Raw genomic sequence first — 20,003 nt, 5'->3', positions numbered from 1 at the left:
CCCTGTCTCTACTAAAAATACAAAAAAAAATTAGCCGGGCATGGTGGCACATGCCTGTAGTCCCAGCTACTCGGGAGACTGAGGCAGGAGAATTGCTTGAACCTGGGAGGCAGAGGCTGCAGTGAGCCGAGATTGTGCCACTGCACTGCAGCCTGGGCAACAAAGCGAGACTCCATCTCAAAACAAAAAGAAAGAAAAAAAAAAGGCAAACAACAAGATAAATAGTACCTGTGTCTCAGTAGGAAATTAAATAATTCAAATATCAAATGATTCCAATTTAAAGCTTTAGACCTTTAAGTAATTCTGAACCTTGAGAGGAATGTGGTCCTGCAACCTGAGTCCAGGGGAATGCAGGTGCAACTTCTAAGAGTTTTCCTGGCTGACCCTGGTAGCTCAAGCCTGTAATCCCAATACTTTGGGACACCGAGACTTCTGAGTCACTTGACTTCAGGAGTTTGAAACCAGCTTGGCCAGCTTGGTGAAACCCTGTCTGTACTAAAAATAGAGAGAAATTACAGGTGTCTGCCACCACGCCCAGATTATTTTTGTATTATGGTTAGTGTTAGGGTATTTCCCCCTCCCTCGAGTTGATGCTAATTAGCTGACAGAGATTCTCAACTCTGTTACCCAGTAGAGCCAGGATGAACTATGTGTAACCAATGGCTTCTCAAGTCCTCTCGCCTGAGGACTGATTAGTGTTTATCTTGAAAACATGTACTTAATGGGTTGTATAGAACGGTGAAGTTCCTTTCTCTCTTTTCAACCTCTTAGCTGTTTGCCTCTATTTCCCATCACATTCTGTCCTGAAGCTTATTTATTAATAAAATAGTTTTAATTTTTCTATTATCGTCGTAGAGATGATTTCTCATTTGGCCGAATACTCTTTGTTTTTCAATTATATTTTCTCACATTTAAAAAGTGAAGTAAAGAATATTTCCTGGGCCAGGCACGGTGACTCACAAGTGTAATCCTAGCACTTTGGGAGGCCGAGGCAGGTGGATCACTTGAAGTCAGGAGTTCCAGACCAGCCTGGCCAGCATGGTGAAACCCCATTTCTACCAAAAATACAAAAATTAGCTGGGCGTGGTCGTGTGCGCTTGTAATAGCAACTACTCCAAAGGCTGAGGCAGAAGAATAGCTTCCACTCAGGAGGCAGAGGCTGCAGTGAACCACAATCTCGCTACTGCACCCCAGCATGGACCACAGAGAAATACTCTGTCTCATAAATAAAAGGAAAGAAAAAAGTGAAAACAAGAGAAAGTAATAGATTTCTTTCACAAATGTGCTGGGACAACTAACTGGATATTCACATGGAAAAGAATAATGCTGGATCCCTATCTCACACCATGAAAAATTTTATTTAAAAACGGTAAAAACAAAAGAAAAAACACACACAAGGCCAGCCGCAGTGGCTTACATCTGTAATCCTAGCAGTTTGGGAGGCTGAGGCGGGCGGATCACGAGGTCAAGAGATCCAGACCATCCTGGCTAACATGGTGAAACCCCCTCTGTACTAAAAATGCAAAACAGACGGGCATCATGGCGGGCACCTGTAGTCAAAGTTACTGGAAAGACTGAGGCGGGAGAATGGTGTGAACCCAGGAGGAGGCGCTTGCAGTGATCCAAAATCTTGCCACTGCACAGCCAGAGAGAGACAAGGAAGGGAGCCCTACGGGAGGGGGTGTCACTTTGTCGCCCAGACTGGCCTGGACCCCCAATTTCAGCGATTCTCCCGCTGCTGCTTCTTGAGTAGCTGGGACCTCAGACTTCAGCCCCATGCCTGCAACCTTGTTTTGTTTAAGCAGCAAGTGGTGACCTCACTCCTCCCTGGCCTGAACACTCCGTCCCTCTTCCCAGGGGGAGACCCTAGGGGAGTCTCTGAAGCTGAGCACAGGGTGGACTCTCTCTCTGGAGTGAATGGAGAATAGAAATGGAGAGGATTTCTATTCTGTTCTGTGGGCCATCAGCATGAAATCCTACGTTCCGCCCAGGCAGGGCTTTGCATTTCACATTCTAGTTTGCATGCCCGTTCCAGACAATTCCAGGGCTTTTGAATTATGCCTTAGCCTTCCTGGCCGCTCTCACCTCCAAAACCCCGGAAAACAGAGACGCTGGGTGCGAGGCCGAGAGACGCACGGTTCCCGCCCCGGCCCGGCTGTCTGCGGGTTCTAAAGGGCAAGGTCTCTCCGCCCCTACCCCGCCCAGGCCCGGCTACACTGCTCGCGGGCCCCGCCCAGGCCTGGCTTCTGTCCTGCGCGCGCAAACCCGGAAGGGGATTCCGTGGAGTGAAGGTCCTACCGCGGCGCGTGAGTTTCGCTCTGTCTTGTGTTAAGTATACCCTTCCCAGGTCCCTGGCGCTTCTGTCCCTGGGACGTGGGGTTCCCACGGACCTGGAAATTCTTGCCTGTCTTCCTTTACCCAGAGAAAACTGAGACGTCCCCTTAAGAGTCCAGGAGTTGCTTCCTTTTGGGGTTGAAGTCGTCCGGAGGCTGGTCCCCTACCCGGTCTTTCTGTTATAGGGCAGTGTATACACTTCCTATAGCGCAGTTTTCCTGGTCAAAACCTTGTTGTGACTCCTCCCACCCCATGCTTTTTAAAGTCCTCACCCGCGAGGTGGATTCCCGCCCTGGGCGCCTCCAGGCTCGCTTCCCAGGCTCCCGGCCCCAGTCCCGGGGAGGCTGCGTCTTCTTCCTGGGTCCTGGGTGCCTGCAGGGACCACCCTTGTCTTAAGGCGCCGTTGCCCCGCAGGTCCCTCCTTGTGCCGGGCCCTGCTGCTCCCCAAGTCTTCCCTCTGCAGTCACCACTTTCCCTGAATCAGCGTTGGGGAGGTCCCAGGGGCTTGCCCTATGACACCGGGTATTCTTGCCTGCCCAGCTCCACCCCCCGGAAAATGCGCTTCTCCGGGATGCAGGCGTCTTACTTCAAACCCCCAGAGTGGTGCTGATGGCCAGGAGAACAGGGAGAACCACGGAAGGAAGGACACTTCGGTTTTTGGGGTGCTAGAGAGTGGAGACAGGGGAATGTAACAGGGAAGAGAGAATTTAACAGAGCAGAGGAGACACAGAGATAAGAGGCGGTAATATATAGACGATGAGGGCAATCGAAAGATTGGGGAGAAGGGCAACAGGAGGTTAAATAAGGACCGACGGAGTTTTGCTCTTGTTGCCCAGGCTAAAGTGCAACAGTGTGATCTTGGCTCACCGCAACCTTCACCTCTGGGGTTCAAGTGATTCTTCTGCCTCAACTTCCTGAGTAGTTATGATTACAGGCGAGCACCACCATGGCTGGCTAATTTTGTATTTTCAGTAGTGATGGGGTTTCTCCATCTTGGTCAGGCTAGTCTTGAACTCCTGACCTCAGTGATCCTCCCGCCTCAGCCTCCCAAGGTGCTGGGATTACAGGCATGAGCCGCCATGCCCAGCCTTTAATTTTTATTTTTTTTTGAGACACTCTTACTGTTTCCCAGGCTGGAGTGCAGTGGCAGGATCACAGCTCAGTGCAGCGGCAACCTCCTGGACTCAAGTGATTTTCCCACCTCAGACTCTGGAGTAGCTGGGACCAGAGGAGTAGGCCGGCTAATGTTTAGATATTTATTTATTTATTTATTGAAACTCTCTTTGTCACCCAGGCTGGAGTGCAGTGGTCTCACTGCAACCTCTGCCTCCTGAGGTCAAGAGATTCTTGTGCCTCAGCCTCCTGAGTAGCTGGGGTTACAGGTGTGCGCAACTATGCCCTGCTAATTTTTCTATTTTTAGTAGAGACCTGATTTCTCCATGTTGGCCAGGTTGGTCTCGAACTCCTAACCTTGTGGTCTTCCTGCCCCGGCCTCCCAAAGTGCTGGGATAATAGGTGTGAGTCACTATGGCTGGCCTCATTGTTTTCAAAGTATGATATATTTTCAAATATTTCAAGATTTCATTAGATCTATATTTTTTAACCATTTTAAAATTCTTTATGAAATTGTGTTCAGTTTACATTGAGAACTGTGTGCTTTCTAGTCTTTATCATATATCGAAAACATTTTCTACTACGTGATATATTATTTTAGGTTGTTTCAGTGTGTACTTGATAATGATATCAAGGACCTTTTTTATTTACCCTAACATGAAAATTTAGTTGAAGTAGCCTATTCCATTTTCTTTTCTTTTGTCATCAGACAAAATGGTGATCTGTGAGCTTCTAAGTAAATGTCTCCCTCAGGTTCCTCTGGTCCATAATATTCTCTACAGATGTTGAAGGATGGGCTGAATTGACTTGGAACCTTGGTTTAGCAGAGCCCATATGTTCATGAGAAAAGCATTTGCTCAGATCTCATTTCTACGGCTGCCTCTTTTTCAGTGTTTCAAAGACCTATTGCTATGTGTGGACAGTCGTGTATATTTTGAACATTTTTTTGGGAGTGAGTAATTGTATGTTTGGGATTGATGCCATCAGAACCTTACAACTTGAAAGAAGTTTGCTTTGCTCAGGTATATAAAAGATAGTCCTGGAATTTTTGTTTGTTTGTTTGTTTGTTTGTTTGTTTGTTTTTCTTTGAGATGGAGTCTCGCTCTTTCGCCCAGGCTGGAGTGCAGTGGCATGATCTCAGCTCACTGCAACCTTCACCTACCGGGTTCAAGCAATCCTTTTGCCTCAGCCTCCCAAGTAGCAGGGACTGTAGGCGTGAACCCCCACACCTGGCTAATTTGTGTATTTTTAGTAGTGACGGGATGTCACCACATTGGCCAGGATGGTCTCGAACTCCTGACCTCGTGATTCACCCAGTTTGTCCTCCCAAAGTGTTGTGATTACAGGTGTGAGCTACCTTGTCTAGCTGCTTTTTTTTTTTTTTTTTTTTTTTGGTAAGATCAAGTGTTACCCTATCACCCAGGCTGGAATGCAGTGGCACAATCTTAGATCACTGCAACCTCTGCCTCCCAGCCTCAAGTAATCTTACATCATCCTCCCAAGTAACTGGGACCGCAGATGCATGCCACGAGCTCTGGCTAATTTTTTGTATTTTTGGTAGAGATGGGGTTAACTGTGTTGCCCACGTTGGTTTCAAACTTCTAGGCTCAAATGATCTGCCTGCCTCAACTACCCAAAGTGTTGGGATTACAAGGGTGAGTCACCACTCCTGGCTGGTCTTGGAATTTTCTAGAGGGGAAGACCAAGGCAGCCTATTGGGCCTTCCAGGCCATCACATGGGAATCAGCCACAACTCCTTCTTCCTTACCTCAGAGCTTCTCAGGATAACTTGGGGAAATGTCTCCCGCCATGAGCCTCAGTGAGCCCACCTGTAACACAGAGGTGAGGAATAAGACCAGGAAAGCTCCGTCAGAGTGACACTGGTCCCTGAAATGACTGACAAAATACAGTGTGTGGCTTTTCTTCTGGGAGAGGTTACTGCTCATTTTAAACTCAAATTTCAAGTGGATTCCAGCTCTTCAAGATGAGCAAAAACAGGGGATTAGACTGAAATCACCTTGAACCTTATCATCTCAGAGCTTTCACCCACCTACATGACTCCATGTTCCCTGCAGGCCTCGCCACTGAGCTCTACAATCGTGTGTCCAATTGTCTCCTCAGCTCTCTCCTGGGACATCAAACAGGCATCCCCACCTTCAGGTGTCCATAAGTGACTTCCTAGATCCCCAAACACATTCCCTTGCAGTCTGCACAGCTCAGTTGAGAGTGACTGTGTTCTTCCAGAAACTTAGCCGAACTTGACAGTCTGTGTTTTAAATATGGGAAATAAATTACATTATTTGTAAGTGTTGTAATTTATAATATAAAGAGAAACTTACATGTATACGTGAAAAGAGTGAGAAGATACATCACTTCCATTTTTTTTTTTTTTTTTTTAAGACAAATTTTCACTCTTGTGGGCCGAGAGGAGTGTAATGGCACGATCTCGGCTCACTGCAACCTCTGTCTCCTGGGGTCAAGGAATTCTCCTGCCTCAGACTGCCGAGTAGCTGGGATCATAGTTGACTTTCAAAATTCTTTTGGGTTGTGGGAGAAAAATGTTTGAAGACCGTATCCCTATGTGTCTGTGCCCCCAGGACCTCTCTGACCTCATCCACCTGTGCCCTCCTCTCTTCCACTGCTCCAGCCACATGGATCGCTTTCCTTTTCCTGCTGCTGAGGTTGCTCCTCTCTCAGGGCCTTCGCTTGAGCTGTTACTCTGACTAGGACTCTCTGCCCCTCAGCTGCAAGTGACAAGCAGCCTTTCTTTCCTAGGTCCGTGTTCTGATACCATCTTCTCCGGGTTTCCTTTGTGATCTCCCACAGCCCCCCATTTGACATTGCAGCTGTGAAACCAGAAAATCTTACATAGATCTCAGTTAATTTAGCAAGTTTATTTTGCCCAAGGTGGTCGGGGCAGAGCTTCATTTTACACATATTATGGAGACATGAGGCATCAGTCAATACATGTAAGAAGTACATTGGTTTGGTCTGCATGGAGGGGCAACTTTAAACAAAGGCAGGAAGACTTGAAGCAGGGCGGGGGCTTCCAGGTCACAGAAAACTGAGGCACAAATGGTTGCAAGCTTCTGAGTTTCCTTTTTTTTTTTGAGATGAAGTCTCATTTTGTCACCCAGGCTGGAGTGCAGTGGCAGGATGTCGGCTCCCTGCAACCTCTGCCTCCTGGGTTCAAGTGATTCTCCTGCCTCAGCTTCCCAAGTAGATGCCCCAATCATTTTTGTATTTTTAGTAGAGATGGGGTTTCACCTTGTTGGCTGGGCTGGTCTCCATGTCTTGACCCCAAGTGATCTGCCTGCCTAGGCCTCCCACAGTGCTGGGATGACAGACATTCCTGAGCCACTGTGCTGGGTCCTTCTTTTGAGTTTCTGATTAGCCTTTCCAAAGGAGGCACTCAGATATGCATCTATGTCAGGGAGCAGAGGGGTGACTGAATAGAAGGGGAGTCCTGTTCCCTAAGCGGTTTCCACCTTGACGTTTCCCTTTCGCTTAGTGATTTGGGGCCCCAAGATTTATTTTCCTTACACACAGCCCAACCTTCATCCACCTCTGGTCCACATTTACTGTTCTGTGTGACTTTTTTTTTTTTTTTTTTGGAGACGGAGTCTTGCTCTGTCACCCAGGCTGGAGTGCAATGGTGGGATCTCGGCTCACTGCAACTTCCGCCTCCCACTTCAAGCAATTCTCCTGCCTCAGCCTCCTGAATAGCTAGGATTACTGGCACGCACCAACATGCCCAGCTAATTTTTGTATTTTTAGTAGAGACAGTGTTTCACCATGTTGGCCAGTCTTGTCTTAAACTCCTGACCCCGTGATCCACCCACCTCTGCCTCCCAAAGTGCTGGGATTATAGGCGTGAGCCACTGCACCCGGCCTCATTATGATTACTTTTGTGCCTTTGCCATCCACTGTCTGGATCCTGGTGAGAACAAGGCCCCAAAGAGAGAGCAGAGCCAGAACATGGGGCTGTGCTGGGCTCGCCCCCTCTGAGTGGAGCTCAACCCTGGCTTCACATTAGAGTCCAAAGGCATTTTGCAAATAGAGCTTTTGTGCTGCTTTAGCAGGGGTTCTTATTCTGAAGGGATGGAGCCCACCCTCAGTAATAGCTGCAGTGGCCCAGGTGCTTGTCATCTGTGTGCAGCATTGAGCATCGAAGCTCTGTGTCCTCCTTTTCTGGGGGCTGAGCTCAGCCTGTGATCCACAGAGAGATGAGGGGCTGTCCTCTGGGTGGGGTTTGGTCAGGGAAGAGTCTGTATCCTGAAGGGGAGATCAGTCCAGCCCAGCTCCCCTCTGCTGCCTCGTGTGTGGGGGCTTCTCCAGGAGGGGAGTGAGATCTGAAGACTGAGGTCAAATGTACACTTATAGGTCTTCCTGTGGGACTTTCTTATCTCTGCATGATCTCTGGTGCAGTGGGCAGTGGGGGACCATCTTTCTATAGGGTGACATCTCCCCGTTCATGTGTTTTTGTCGCAGGAAGGGAGTGAGTCATTTCTAACACGAAGTCTTATTTTTTTTTTCACATACAGGATTGGTTTCTAAAGACTGATATTACATGAGCAAGCAGCTGAGAAGAGGAAAGGAAAGGAGCCAGGCATGGCTCTTCCTCAGGTGAAGTGATGTTCCTATGGGGATTAATCTGTCTCTTTCCTTTCTGAAATGCCAGGAATTGTAGTAGCCAGTCTTTTCTGAGTCTGAAGCATTTTGCCTGACAGGTTTGCTCTCACTCATCCATGCCTGCCTTCAGTTCCTGTCACCTGCTCTGAGATTCCATCTCCTGTGACCCAGTGACATGAACTTGGGAAGAGGCTCCACTGGGCATGGTTGTGGGAAGGGCTCTCACCCCATCTCTACTAAAAATACAAAAATTAGCTGCATGTGGTGGTGCATACCTGTAATCTCAGCTACTCAGGAGGCTGAGGCAGGAGAATCACTTGAATCTGGGAGGTGGAGGTTACCGTACACCGAAATTGTGCCACTGCATTCCAGCCTGGGAGATGGCGTGAGACACTGTCTCAAAAGAAAAAAGAGAGAGAAGGTGTCACTTTGTGGCTTCGTTCTGGAGTACAGTGGCACAATTCAGAGTTTATAGCATTCTCAAACTCCTGGACTCAACTAATCCCTAATTTAACCCGCCAAAGAACCTGAATAATAGACATGGGTCACCGTATGTATGTATGTATGTATGTATATATGTATGTATGTACATATTTCTTTATTTTAAGATGGAATCTCACTCAGTCACTAAAGCTGGAGTGCAATGGCACCATCTCGGCTCAATTTAACCTCCCCCTCCCGGTTTCAAGCAGTTCTTCTACCTCAGCCTCCCAGGTTGCCTGGACGCACCACCACACCCAGCTAATTTTTGTATTTTTAGTTGTGACGAGCTTTCATCATGTTGGTTAGGCTGGTCTGGAACTCCTGACCTCGTGATCTGCCTGTCTCAGACCCCCTAAGTGTTGGGATTAAAAGTGTGGGCTACTGTGTCCGGCCTTATTTTTTATATTATATTTTTATTTTGTTGTCCAGGCTGGAGTGCAGTGGTGCAATCGTAGCTCACTATAGCCTTGATATCCTGGCCTCAAGTGATCCTCCCGTCTTGCCCTCCCAAATTGCTGACATTCCTGATGGCAGCCAGCCAGCCCGGCCTGACTCTGCACGTTTTTGAGATGGAGTCTCGCTCTGTTGCCCAGGTTGGATTGGGATTGCAGTGGCATGATCTCAGCTCACTGTAACCTCTGCCTTCTGGCTTCAAGCAATTCTTTTGCCTCAGCCTCCCGAGTATCTGGGATTTCAGGCATTTGCTGCCATGCCTTGCTAATTTTTTTTTTTTTTTTTTGAGACAGAGTCTTGCTCTGTCACCCAGGCTGGAGTGCAGTGGCGCAATCGCAACTCACTGTAAACTCTGCCTCCCAGGTTCATGCCATTCTCCTGCCTCAGCCTCCTGAGTAGCTGGGACTACAGGTGCCCACCACAACTCCTTGCTAATTTTTAAAAATTTTTAATAGAGACGGGGTTTTACCGTGTTAGCCGTGATGGTCTAGATCTCCTGACCTCAGGATCTGCCTGCCTTGGTCTCTTAAAGTGCTGGGATTACAGGCGTGAGCCACTGTGCCCGGCCATTTTTTTGTATTTTTAGTAGAGATGGAGTTTCACCATATTGGTCAGGCTGGCTGAACTCCTGATCTTGTGATTCTTCCAGCTTGGCCTCCCAAAGCGCTGGGATTATAGGCCTGAGCCTCCGTGCTTGGCCAAACTCTGCACTTTTAATGACTCGTGGTGGAATGGGAAGTGGAGATAGGCATCAGTGGTATAGGATGCTTTATTATATCTTTGATTTGATTTGATTTGATTTTTTTTTTAATTGACTCTCATTCTTTCGCCCAGACTGGAGTGCAGTGGTGTGATTTCGTTTCCCTGTAGCCTCTGACTCCCGGATTACAGTGATTCTTTTGCCTCAGCCTTTCAGGTAGCTGGGATTAGAAGTGCACACCACCATGGGTGTAATGGCATGATGTGTGTGTATGAATACATGGATGCATAAGCCCATGGTTTATGTAGAAAACACATTTGCAATAAGTTTTATTTTTTATAATAATTGTAATAATTTTAAGTATTTTTCATTGTTGTCAACTATCATCATAATGAGTTAATAGTAAGAAGGGGCCAGGCTTGGTGGCTCACGCCTTTAATCCCAGCACTTTGGGAGGCTGAGGTGGGTAGATCAAGATGTCAGGAGTTCAAAACCAGCCTGGCTAAGATGGTGAAACCCTGTTGCTACTAAATATACAAAAATTAGATGGACACGGTGGCAGGTGCCTCACATCCCAGCTACTGGGGAGTCTGAGGCAAGAGAATGGCTTGAACCTAGGTGGCACAGGTTGCAGTGAGCTGAGACATTGTGCCACTGCACTCCAGCCTGTGCAATAGAGTGAGACTCCGTCTGGGAAAAAATAAAATAAAATAAGAAGTATTGTGAAGGATTATGTGCATGCCCATGTGTGTCCATTCAGTGACCTTGTAGGATGCTCCATGTTCTCACCCTTGACCTTTATCACATTCTCTCCACTAGATAAACCTGTGTCAGTTTAGTTTAAAGCTGTGTCTGTTACTTAGGTGTTTATATTCAAATGTGAATCCCAGACATCTGGACTCAGGTGCTCGTGTTGATATTTTTAGCTATTTGATTTGTGACAAGTTTCCTAGAGTATGTGTGATGCAACTCTCTCCAAGTACAGATCTTTCTTCATGGGATAGTATGTTATTTTATGGCCTAAGACATGGGAAGCACTTAGAACAGTGCGTAGCACATGGGAAGCATTCAAAAATGTTAGTCATGGCTATTGCTGTGATCATGACAGTTTTTTTTTTTTTTTTGGAGATGGAGTATTGCTCTTGTCACCCAGGCTGAAGTGCAGTGGCATGATATTGGCTCACTGCAACCTCTGCCTCCTGGTTTCAAGCAATTCTCTGGCCTCAGCCTCCTGAATATCGGGGATTACAGACACCCACCACCACACCCAGCTAAGTTTTGTATTTTTAGTAGAGAAGAGTTTTCAGCATGTTCCCCGACTGGTCTCGAACTCCTGACCTCATGATCCACCTACCTCGGCCTCGCAAAGTGCTGGGATTACAGGCGTGAGCCACTGTGCCTGACCAATCATGATAGTTTTTAGATTCAGACTTTTCTTTCAAAACCATTGGACTTTGTCCTCTCTGAAACAGCACTTGTATTTTAGCTCACCTAGAGACTAAATGTCGCCTGTATGTGGAACGTAATATCTGACATATCTGTAGAGAAAACCCTGTGTTTGTTTTTTTTTTTTTTTTGAGATGGAGTCTTTCTCTGTTGCCAGGCTAAAATGCAGTGGTGTGATCTCGGCTCACTGCAACCTCTGCCTCCCAGATTCAAGTGATGCTCCTGCCTCAGCCTCTCGAGTAACTGGGAGTACAGACCCGCAACATGACACCCAGCTAATTTTTTGTATTTTTAGTAGAGACGTAGTTTTGTCATGTTGGCCATGATGCTGTCAATCTCTTGACCACATTATTTGCCTGCCTTGGTCTCCCAAAGTGCTGGGATTACAGGCGAGAGCCACTGCCCATCATTGCTTTTGTTTTTTTAGATGGAGTGTCAGTCTGTTGCCCAGGATGGAGTGCAGTGGTGCAAAATTGGCTCACTGCAGCCTCCATCTCCTGGGTTCAAGTGATTCTCCTGCCTCAGCCTCCTATGTAGCTGGGATAACAGGTGCCTGCCACCATGCCCGGCTAATTTTTATATTTTTAGTAGAGACAAGTTTTCACCACATTGGCCATGCTGGTCTTGAACTCTGGACCTCAAATAATCTGTCCGTGTTGGCCTCCTGAAGTGTTGGGATTACAGTCATGAACCACCACGCCTGACCCTGTGTTTCCTTTTTATTTATATAGTTTTTATATTGTCCATAAAATCCAGACTTCCCTAATGACTGATGGGATCTTAACATCTTTCAAGGAAAAGTATAATAAAATGCAACTGTAGGGAAAAAATATTCAAAAATACCTTAACTTGGTTTTGTCAGAACATGGTCTTTGATCAAATACATACTTATTTTCTCTTTTCTCATTTTCTGTGAAGGTGATAACTCCGTCCTCCATAATGTTTTGTGGAAATGTGTGTTTCATTTTAGGGACGCGTGACTTTCAGGGATGTGGCTATAGAATTCTCATTGGCGGAGTGGAAATGCCTGAACCCTGCGCAGAGGGCTTTATACAGGGAAGTGATGTTGGAGAACTACAGGAACCTGGAGTCTGTGGGTGAGGAAAATGTCCCTGTAGGCCTGAGGAGTCTGCTGTTGTCTATCTTGGCTCTTCCTGGTTTTGTATTCTCTTTTGTGATTTTGCCCCATATATGTTTGTTTTTGTTTTTGTTTTTGTTTTTTGAGGTGGCGTTTCATTCTTGTTGTCCAAGCTGGAGTGCAATGGTGTGATCTTGGCCCACCATAACCTCCGCCTTCCAGGTTCAAGCGATTCTCCTGCCTCAGCGTCCCAAATAGCTGGGATTACAGGCATGTGCCACCATGCCCAGCTAATTTTGTATTTTTAGTAGAGACAGGGTTTCCCCATGTTGGTCAGGCTCGTATCTAACTCCTGACATCAGATGATCCACCCACCTTGGCTTCCAAAACTGCTGGGTTTACAGGCATGAGCCACCATGCCCAGCTCATTCTGGTTTTTGAGAAGCATCACAGAAGCATCTCTCACTGGCACTGTGACAATGTTCATCTCATAAACTAATGATCATGTTCTCTAAGTAGCAGTCAGTGGTGTTGAAATTCCTCCCAGCAAGGGCCGGGCGCGGTGGCTCAAGCCTGTAATCCCAGCACTTTGGGAGGCCGAGACGGGCGGATCACGAGGTCAGGAGATCGAGACCATCCTGGCTAACACGGTGAAACCCCGTCTCTACTAAAAATACAAAAAACTATCCGGGCGAGGTGGCGGCGCCTGTAGTCCCAGCTACTCCGGAGGCTGAGGCAGGAGAATGGCGTAAACCCGGGAGGCGGAGCTTGCAGTGAGCTGAGATCCGGCCACTGCAGTCCAGCCTGGGCGACAGAGCAAGACTCCGTCTCAAAAAAAAAAAAAAAAAAAAAAAAAAAAGAAATTCCTCCCAGCAAGGACGTCATTCGGGCTCACAGCCTCATATGTATGAGGCTCTTCACTGAACTCTTGCTCATTTCACATTTTCATACCAATATGTGTCATTGTTCATTTTTAACAAGAAAACCTCTGTTCAGTTTGTTGTAGGATCAACCCTGTAGCAGATATGGTTTTCATCAATGTTGTTGAGGGAGGTTGTGAGATTGAATGAGGTTTCCATAGTTTAATTCTACTGTCATTTCCTTAAGATACACAGTGGCTTTCAAGTTGCTCGTTTCTATGGTTTTTTTGTTTGTTTGTTCGTTTGTTTTGAGTCAGAGTCTCTTGAGTGCCGTGGTGCGATCTTGGCTCACTGCAACCTCCACCTTTTGGGTTGAAGTGATTCTCCTGCCTCAGCCTCTTGAGTGGCTGGGATTACAGGCATGAGTCACCACACCCGACTAATTTTTGGTAGTTCTAGTCCAGATGGCGGTTTCGCCATGTTGACCAGGCTGGTTTTGATAGCCTGACCTGACGTGATTCAGTAGCCTTGGATTCCCAAAGTGCTGGGATTACAGGCATGAGCCACTGCCTATCCGCGTTTGTTTTTAACGCTGAATACTATTCCATTTTATGTGTGTACCACATTTTCCTCATATATTTATCTGTTGATGGATATCTGGGTTGGTTTTTTCTCTTTACTATCATAAATAATACTGCCAGGCTGGGTGCATTGGCTCATGTCTGTAATCCCAGCCAATTGGAAGGCTGAGGTGGGTGAATCACCTGAGGTCAGGAGTTTGAGACCAGCTTGGCCGACATGGTGAAACCACATTTCTTTTAAAGGTATAGTTTCTTTTTTTTTAAGATGGTGTATTGCTCTGTCACCCAGGCTGGAGTGCAGTGATGCAATCTCAGCTTACTGCAACCTCTGCCTCCCAGGTCAAGCAATCTCCTACCTGAGCCTTCTGAGTAACTGGGATTACAGATGTGCACCACCATGCCCGGCTAATGTTTTCTATTTTTTTAGTAGAGACAGTGTTTCACCATGCTGGCCTGGCTGATCTCAAACTCCTGACCTCGTGATTCACCCTCTCGTCCTCCCAGTGTGCTGGGATTACAGACGTGAGCCACTTCACTCAGCCTGGCTCTGTTTTCACAAACACATCTCTACCTACTCAGCCAGAGGATCCTTGTTCACCCCCGTGGTCTCCTGCATTGCTCTACTGTACTCTTCATAGTTTACTTGTTTTGTGTGTGTGTGTGTGTGTGTGTATGTGTATGTATTTCTGGAATCTATACAAGGGATTTTGTTGAGTATATTCTTGAAACTAGGAATCAGAGGCATTTAACTTAATAGATGTAAAACTGCTTTCACCTCAGGCCACCATACTGCTGCTTGTTTGGATCTCGTTCATTCTTGTCCCTTGCCCATATTGTAATTTGCATAGTTAACCTTGGGTCAATATTTTACCATTGCTAAATTAGTTCCACTTTCCTCCAAGCTCAAGATTTGGTCTATCCTAGTGGAATTCTATTCCCACAGATGTGCACGCACAAAGTTCGCTCCTACGTGCCAATTACTTCCTGCCTTCCACACTTACCCTTCCTTTCCTGGCCTTGCCTCACATGATACATTGATCTGGATGCAAATACAGTTTCTTTCCAGTCTATTGATTTTGTAATGCTGAACACCCCAATTTCTCTGTGAGCCCCTCTCCTCCAACACTACTCTCACTGAGTAAGTCAAGACCTTATTCATCCACTGGACAAAATTATAGGAGGCTGCCTGAATCAATGTGTGCAGGGCATGATGACTCAGCACATGATCCATGAGGGATGACTTGGCACCACTGTAAGCAGCACAGCTCAGCCCTTTTGTCCCAGCTCAGCCCTTGTATCCCCCTTGGTGTACTTCTTTCTGTTCTGCTTGTATTTTCTGTGTGCAGTCATTTCCTGTAATGCCTGAGCTGACTATTGTGCCTAAGTAGATGTCGTGGGATCCTTCAGGTCCAGGATCAAGTCTTGTCCCTCACTTACCGTATGTGCAAATTGGGATCATGTACATGAACACTGTGGGCCTGCTGTCGTTATTTGAGAAATTATGTTAATTTGCCTCCAGGGTTTTTGTTTTTGTATCTTTCTTTGAGATGGAGTTTTGCTCCTGCTGCCCAGGCTGAAGTTCAATGGCAGAATCTCAGTTCATTACAACCTCCACCTCCCGGGTTCAAGTGATTCTCCTGCCTTAGCCTGCCAAGTAGCTGGGATTACAGGCATGTGCTACCACACTGGCTAATTTTGTATTTTTAGTACAGGTGAATTTTACCCGTGTTGGCTAGGCTTGTCTCGAATTCCTGACCACAATGATCTGTCTATCTCAGCCTCCCAAAGTGCTGAGATTACCGGCATCAGCCACTGTACCCGGCCTCTTCTTTTTTTTTTTTTTTTCTTTTAATGGAGCTTCCCTCTACTTGCCCAGGCTGGAGTGCAATGGTGCAATCTCGGCTCACTGCTACTTCCACTTCCTGGGTTCAAGTGATTGTCCTGCCTCAGGCTCCTAAGTATTTGGGATTATGCCTGGCACAAACCTGGCTAATTTTTGTATTTTTAGGAGAGAGGGGGTTTCTGCATATTAGGCTGGTCTCGAACTCCCAACCTCAGGTGATTTCGTTCACCTGCTTTTTAAAACAAGTGAATACTATTAGATGACTTCATATACATTTTATACTACAGTCTAAACTTCCTTTGTTTAATAAGATTTGTCAGCCTTCAGTGATCTTGATGATGAGATGCCCATTTTCCTGTCTCACTCATCTCACTGTTCTGTCAGAAATAGCTTAGACTGGCCAGCTGCAGTGACTTTCGCCTCTATTTCCAGCACTTTCAAACGCTGAGGTGGGTAGATGGCTCACGGTCAGGAGTTTGAGACCAGTCAGGCAAACATAACGAAATCTTGAATCTACTAAATTAAAAGAAATTGGACGGGCATAATGGTTCATGCCTATAATCCCAAAATTTTGGAAGGCCGAGACAGGCGGATCACCTGAGGTCAGAAGTTCAAGACCAGCCTGGCCAACATGGTGAAACCCCGTCTGTAGTAAAAATACAAAAATTAGCTGGGTGTGTTGGTATGCACCTGTAATCCCAGCTTCTTGTGAGACTGAGACAGAAGAATCACTTGAACCTGGGAGGTGGATGTTGCAGTGAACCATGATCGTGCCACTGCACTCCAGCCTGGGTGACAGAGTTAGATTCCATTTCCCAAAAAAAAAGAAAAAAAACAACAAAAAAAACAAATTAGGCATGGTGCATGTGTCTGTAGTTCCTGCTACTCAAGAGGCTGAGGCACGAGAATCTCTTTAGGGAGGAGAATCGTGCCACTACACTCCAGCCTGGGTGATGAAGCATTACTCGATCTCAAAAACAGACAAAAAAAGAAATAGCTTAAACTGGAAAGCTTAAGACATAGCAATTTATTTCTCATGAATCTGGAAAGTGGAAAATCCAAGAGCAAGATGTCAGCTAGATTGGTTCTTGGTGAGAGCCTTCTTCATAAAAAATATGAAGTGTCATACTGAAGTGTCACATTTACACACTTCAGTATGATTTACCATCTGTAGTTAATTAGAAACCTATTGGTGTTTATATTTTGTAGATATCTCTTCCAAATGCATGATGAAGGAGATCTTGTCAACAGGGCAGGGCAATACGGAAGTGTTCCACACAGGGACATTGCAAAGACATGAAAGTCATCACATTGGAGATTTTTGCTTCCAGGATATTGAGAAAGAAATTCATGACATTGATTTTCAGTGTCAAGAAGATGAAAGAAATGGCCATGAAGCACCCATGACAAAAATTAAAATGTTGACTGGGAGTACAGACCGATATGATCAAAGGCAAGCTGGAAACAAGCCTATTAATGATCAGCTTGGATCATGCTTTCATTCGCATCTGCCTCAACTCCACTTATTTCAGATCAAAGGTATAATTGCTAATCAACTTGAGAAGTCTACCAATGATGTTCCCTCACTTTCAACATTCCAAAGAATTTCTTGTAGGCCCCAAATCCATATTTCTAATAACTATGAGAGTAATTCCCCAAATTCTTCACTACTCGCACAAAAACAGGAAGTACACATGAGAGAAACATCTTTCCAATGTAATGAGAGTGATAAAGCCTTTAATTGTAGCTCAGTCTTAAGGAAACACCAGATAATCCATTTAGGAGACAAACAATATAAATGTGATGGAGTAAAACCTTACAAGTGTATTGAGTGTGGCAAGATCTTTGGTCAAAATTCAGCCCTTGTAATTCATAAGGCAATTCATAGTGGAGAGAAACCTTACAAGTGTAATGAATGTGGCAAGACTTTTAATCAACAATCACACCTTTCACGTCATCATAGACTTCATACTGGAGAGAAGCCTTACAAATGTAAGGTTTGCGACAAGGCTTTCACGTGTCATTCCTACCTGGCAAACCATACTAGAATTCATAGTGGAGAGAAACCTTACAAGTGTAATGAGTGTGGCAAGGCTTTTAACCAACAATCAAACCTTGCACGTCATCATAGACTTCATACTGGAGACAAACCTTACAAATGTGAAGAATGTGACAAAGTTTTCAGTCAGAAATCAACCCTTGAGATACATCAGAGAATTCACACTGGAGAGAAACCATACAAATGTAAGGTTTGTGACACAGCTTTCACGTGTAATTCACAGCTGGCACGACATAGAAGAATTCACACTAGAGAGAAAACTTACAAATGTAATGTGTGTGCCAAGACCTTCATTCACATGTCATACCTCGTATGCCATCGTAGAGTTCATAGTGGTGAGAAACCTTATAAGTGTAATGAGTGTGGAAAGACCTTCAGTCACAGGTCATACCTTGTATGCCATCGTAGAGTTCATAGTGGAGAGAAACCTTACAAGTGTAATGAATGTGGCAGGACCTTCAGTCACAGGTCATCCCTTGTATGCCATCGTAGACTTCATAGTGGTGAGAAACCTTACAAGTGTAATGAGTGCAGCAAGACCTTCAGTCGCAGGTCATCCCTCCTATGCCATCGTAGACTTCATAGTGGTGAGAAACCTTACAAGTTTAATGAGTATGGCAATAACTTCCGTCACTGGTCATCCCTTGTATACCATCGTAAACGTCATACTGGAGAGAAGTCTTACAAATGTACAGTTTGTGACAAGGCTTTCGTGCGTAAGTCAGTCCTAGCAATACATACTAGAATTCACAGTGCAGAGAAACCTTACAAGTGTAATGAATGTGGGAAGGCTTTTAAGCAACAATCACACCTTGCACGTCATCATAGAATTCATACTGGAGAGAAACCTTACAAATGTGAAGCATGTGACAAAGTTTTCAGTCGCAAATCAACCCTTGAGACACATAGGAGAATTCACACTGGAGAGAAACCATACAAATGTAAGGTTTGTGACACAGCTTTCACGTGGAATTCACAGCTGGCTCGACATACCAGAATTCACACTGGAGAGAAAACTTACAAGTGTAATGAGTGTGGCAAGACTTTCAGTCACAAGTCATCCCTTGTATGCCATCAAAGACTTCATGGTGGAGAGAAATCTTACAAATGTACAGTTTGTGACAAGGCTTTCACGTGTCGTTCCTACGTGACAAAACATACTAGAATTCATAGTGGAGAGAAACCTTACAAGTGTAATGAGTGCAGCAAGACCTTCAGTCACAGGTCATCCCTTGTATGCCATCATAGACTTCATAGTGGTGAGAAACCTTACAAGTGTAATGAGTGCGGCAAGACCTTCAGCCAGAAGGCATCCCTTCTATGCCATCGTAGACTTCATAGTGGTGAGAAACCTTACAAGTGTAATGAGTGTGGAAATACCTTCCGTCACTGGTCATCCCTTGTATGCCATCGTAGACTTCATAACGGAGAGAAATCTTACAAATGTATGGTTTGTGACAAGGCTTTCGTGCGTAATTCACTCCTGGCAAGACATACTACAATTCACACTGCAGAGAAACCTTACAAGTGTAATGAATGTGGGAAGGTTTTTAATCGACAGTCACACCTTTCAAGTCATCATAGAATTCATACTGGAGAGAAACCTTACAAATGTGAAGCATGTGACAAAGTTTTCAGTCGCAAATCACACCTTAAAAGGCATAGTAGAATTCACACTGGAGATAAACTTTTTAAGTGTAGTGAGTGTGGCAAAGCCTTTAGTGAGCAGTCAATGCTTATTCACCATCAGGCAATTCATGGTTTAGGGAAAGTTGACTAATGTAATTGTGTCCGGAATTGGTGGGTTCTTGGTCTCACTGAGTTCAAGAATGAAGCCACGGATCCTCGCGGTGAGTGTTACAGTACTTAAAGATGGTGTATCCGGAGTCTGTGCTTTCAGATGTTCGGATTTGTCCACAGTTTCTTTCTTCTGGTGGGTGCATGGTCTCACTGACTTCAGGAGTGAAGCTTCAGACCTTTGCAATGAGTGTTATAGCTCATAAAGGCAGCGTGGACCCAAAGAGTGAGCAGCAGCAAGATTTATTGTAAAGAGTGAAAGAACAAAACTTCCACAGTGTGGAAGGGGACCCGAGCAGGATGCTACTGCGGGCTGGGGCAGCCTGCTATTATTCCCTTATTTGACTCCTCCCACATCAAACTGATTGGTCCATTTTACAGAGCGCTTATTGGCCCACTTTACAGAGAGCTGATTGATGCATTTTTACAGGGTGCTGATTGGTATGTTAATAAACCTTTAGCTAGATACAGAGTGCTGATTGGTGCGTTTACAATCCTTTAGCTAGACACAGAGTACTAGACAGAAAAGTTCTCCAAGTCTCCACTAGATTAGCTAGATACATAGTGCTGATTGGTGCATCCACAAACACTGAGCTAGACACAGAGTACTGATTGGAGCATATA

The 20,003-nt window shown here is 45.5% G+C and overlaps 1 protein-coding gene across 6 annotated transcripts in view; it reads left to right on the top strand.

Moving 5' to 3' along the window:
- The window catches only part of LOC103235209 (uncharacterized), a 28,002-nt gene that overhangs the window by 5,330 nt on the left and 2,669 nt on the right, over positions 1-20,003 (top strand). For 4 of the 6 annotated variants that reach the window (XM_037991390.2, XM_037991391.2, XM_007997937.3 and 1 more), the window contains 3 exons: positions 7,992-8,073; positions 12,132-12,258; positions 16,733-19,845. In XM_037991390.2, coding sequence (XP_037847318.2) covers positions 8,059-8,073; positions 12,132-12,258; positions 16,733-19,362 — 2,772 coding nt within the window. In that variant the 5' untranslated portion in view covers positions 7,992-8,058 and the 3' untranslated portion in view covers positions 19,363-19,845. Of the gene's footprint in view, positions 1-1,014; positions 2,307-7,991; positions 8,074-12,131; positions 12,259-16,732; positions 19,846-20,003 lie in introns of those variants that run through there. The other 2 variants (XM_007997934.3, XM_073016021.1) reach the window with 2 other exon arrangements.

Source organism: Chlorocebus sabaeus, chromosome 6 (genome assembly GCF_047675955.1).
Source record: "Chlorocebus sabaeus isolate Y175 chromosome 6, mChlSab1.0.hap1, whole genome shotgun sequence".
In the NCBI taxonomy this organism is placed as follows: Eukaryota; Metazoa; Chordata; class Mammalia; order Primates; family Cercopithecidae; genus Chlorocebus; species Chlorocebus sabaeus.
Note: the sequence above shows the minus strand (reverse complement) of the source record. Positions and strands in the feature narration are given on the sequence as shown.